This window comes from Phaethon lepturus, unplaced genomic scaffold (assembly GCF_000687285.1).
Source record: "Phaethon lepturus isolate BGI_N335 unplaced genomic scaffold, ASM68728v1 scaffold16506, whole genome shotgun sequence".
NCBI lineage: Eukaryota > Metazoa > Chordata > Aves > Phaethontiformes > Phaethontidae > Phaethon > Phaethon lepturus.
This window is the reverse complement of record NW_010548425.1, coordinates 39,670-41,564: the sequence shown is the minus strand read 5'-3', so window position 1 is coordinate 41,564 and position 1,895 is coordinate 39,670. Positions and strand designations below refer to the sequence as shown.

Here is a 1,895-nt window from a genome sequence, read left to right as displayed (position 1 = left end):
GGAATGCATGAAGTCGAAGTCTTCAGACAGTACAGTAGTCAGTGTTGAGGTTTTCCTATCATTCTTCATTTGGTAATTTAAAAAATTTGATAAAACTATGCTCTTACTAATGCTTTGTCTTTTTCAGTAAATGAACATACTTCAGGTGGAAAACGGATAACAGGTATGACTTGAGAATGCTTTGTAAGGGTAGACATTCAATAGCCTGCAGTCATGACGTTGACGTAGGTCTAATGTTGATTTACGCAAAGAGCATGGTACTGTGCTGATACGGAACCCAGTGCAAGAGTTTAAGACTAAAAGGCTGTTGTGCTTACTACTGAGTTGCTAATATATGTGGCCTCCACGTACATGAAATACGAGATTAGCATGACGACTGAAGAAATAAATCAGGCAGTTCAGATTTACTGTTCCGAAAACTGTTGATTATTTAGTCTTACTGTAAACAAGGCTTACTCTGTTCCTTGTGTGGGTATGTTAAGTAGAGGATAGTACACCTTGTTTTTTATTGTTGTAAATAGATTGAAGTAGTATGATTTCTATTTTGAGGATGAATTTCTGTTGTTTCCTTATAGGTATTTATTTCAAGTAAATCCTCATAAATAAACATGATGTTCTTTCAGACAAGTCCTAGACTATATTTTTATATCTTTGCTGCAGAAATACAAATGAGTCTGATATGCTGTGGTCAGTAACTGTTACAGACAGAACTCTAATTTTATTATGAATGGTGTGGAGGACTCACTTTAAAGCAACTTAAACAATCTGCCTGGGAGCTACTGTAGTGAGTATAGTGCCTTAAACAGAAAGCTGGTACAGCAATTGTAGCTTGTTGCGCTCTTCTACAGAAATGGTGTTATCTAGGCTCTCACTTATGCCCATGACAGTATATTGTGGTTTTCTAAGAAGGGCAGTGTGGTTCACCTGACTTGTTTGGGAACCACTTTTTCAGGCTCTGTATAAAGGTATGAGTATAAAAATTGTTTTAATCATGTCGCACTGATCTATCTTTTCCTTTACAGACCACATTATTCTATGAAGCAATATAGAAAGAACTACTTCGGAAAGAAGCTGCTCATCTGGCTTTAACATCAAATAAAATATGTCAAGAAGATGCTGGTTTGCCTTTTAGTTTTGATTGGAAAGCTACTATTTTGTGAAGTTCGAGAAATTCCAGATTGGTGCACTGTTTGCACTGAATTAAAATCTTTCTATAATTAAAGAATTGTTTTGAGTATCAATCTGACATGAATCAGAGCTTTCTATGGATAGTACTATAACCTAATTCTAAGCAGGTGGTGTTAGTTCATGGAAATAGGCATGCTTTTGTAATCTGATGTTCAGACTGGTTTGGAAAGTCCTTTTCGGATGTGCTTGTTTGGCTGCCTATATTATATAGACATGGAATATAGCGGAAGGGAGAAGAATAAGATATGTAGGTGAGATAGTCAGAGCTACGTACTTCCACAGTTAAGGATTTTGCTAATGAAGGAGTTGGTCATGACTTGTCTTTTGTTCCTGAGTTGACAGGACAAGCTCTGGGGCCTGCCTCTGGTCTGTAAACTGTGCAGGACACCCCTAGCTTTTCATCTGGTAGTGTTAAAGGAGTCATTTCAGATTGGATTAGTGGCTTGATGAGGCATGCTCTATGCTAGAAATGTGGGTGTTGTGGTGCAGGTGTTTTGAGCAGCAAGCAAAACAGAAGTTTGATACTTTAAATATGACTGAAACAGACTTGGCAGCTGTAGCAGTTGTGCTGACAAAGGCTCTGTCTTGATTCTTAGCCAAGTACAGTATTTTTTTAATTTTACTACCTTTGTACTGAGGCAGTATATTACAATGCTGGTAAGGCGTTTTTAGTGTTCGGGGGGGAAAAAAACAACCCTATAGTTAGA

General features: G+C 37.5%; 1 protein-coding gene across 4 annotated transcripts in view; it reads left to right on the top strand.

Moving 5' to 3' along the window:
• The window catches only part of RPS24 (ribosomal protein S24), a 5,282-nt gene extending 4,060 nt beyond the window's left edge, over window positions 1-1,222 (top strand). For all 4 annotated transcript variants that reach the window (XM_010289964.1, XM_010289961.1, XM_010289963.1 and 1 more), the window contains 2 exons: window positions 128-163; window positions 1,023-1,222. In XM_010289964.1, the coding sequence (XP_010288266.1) occupies window positions 128-130 (3 nt within the window). In that variant the 3' untranslated portion in view covers window positions 131-163; window positions 1,023-1,222. The remainder of the gene's footprint in view (window positions 1-127; window positions 164-1,022) is intronic.
• Window positions 1,223-1,895: the final 673 nt, after the last annotated feature.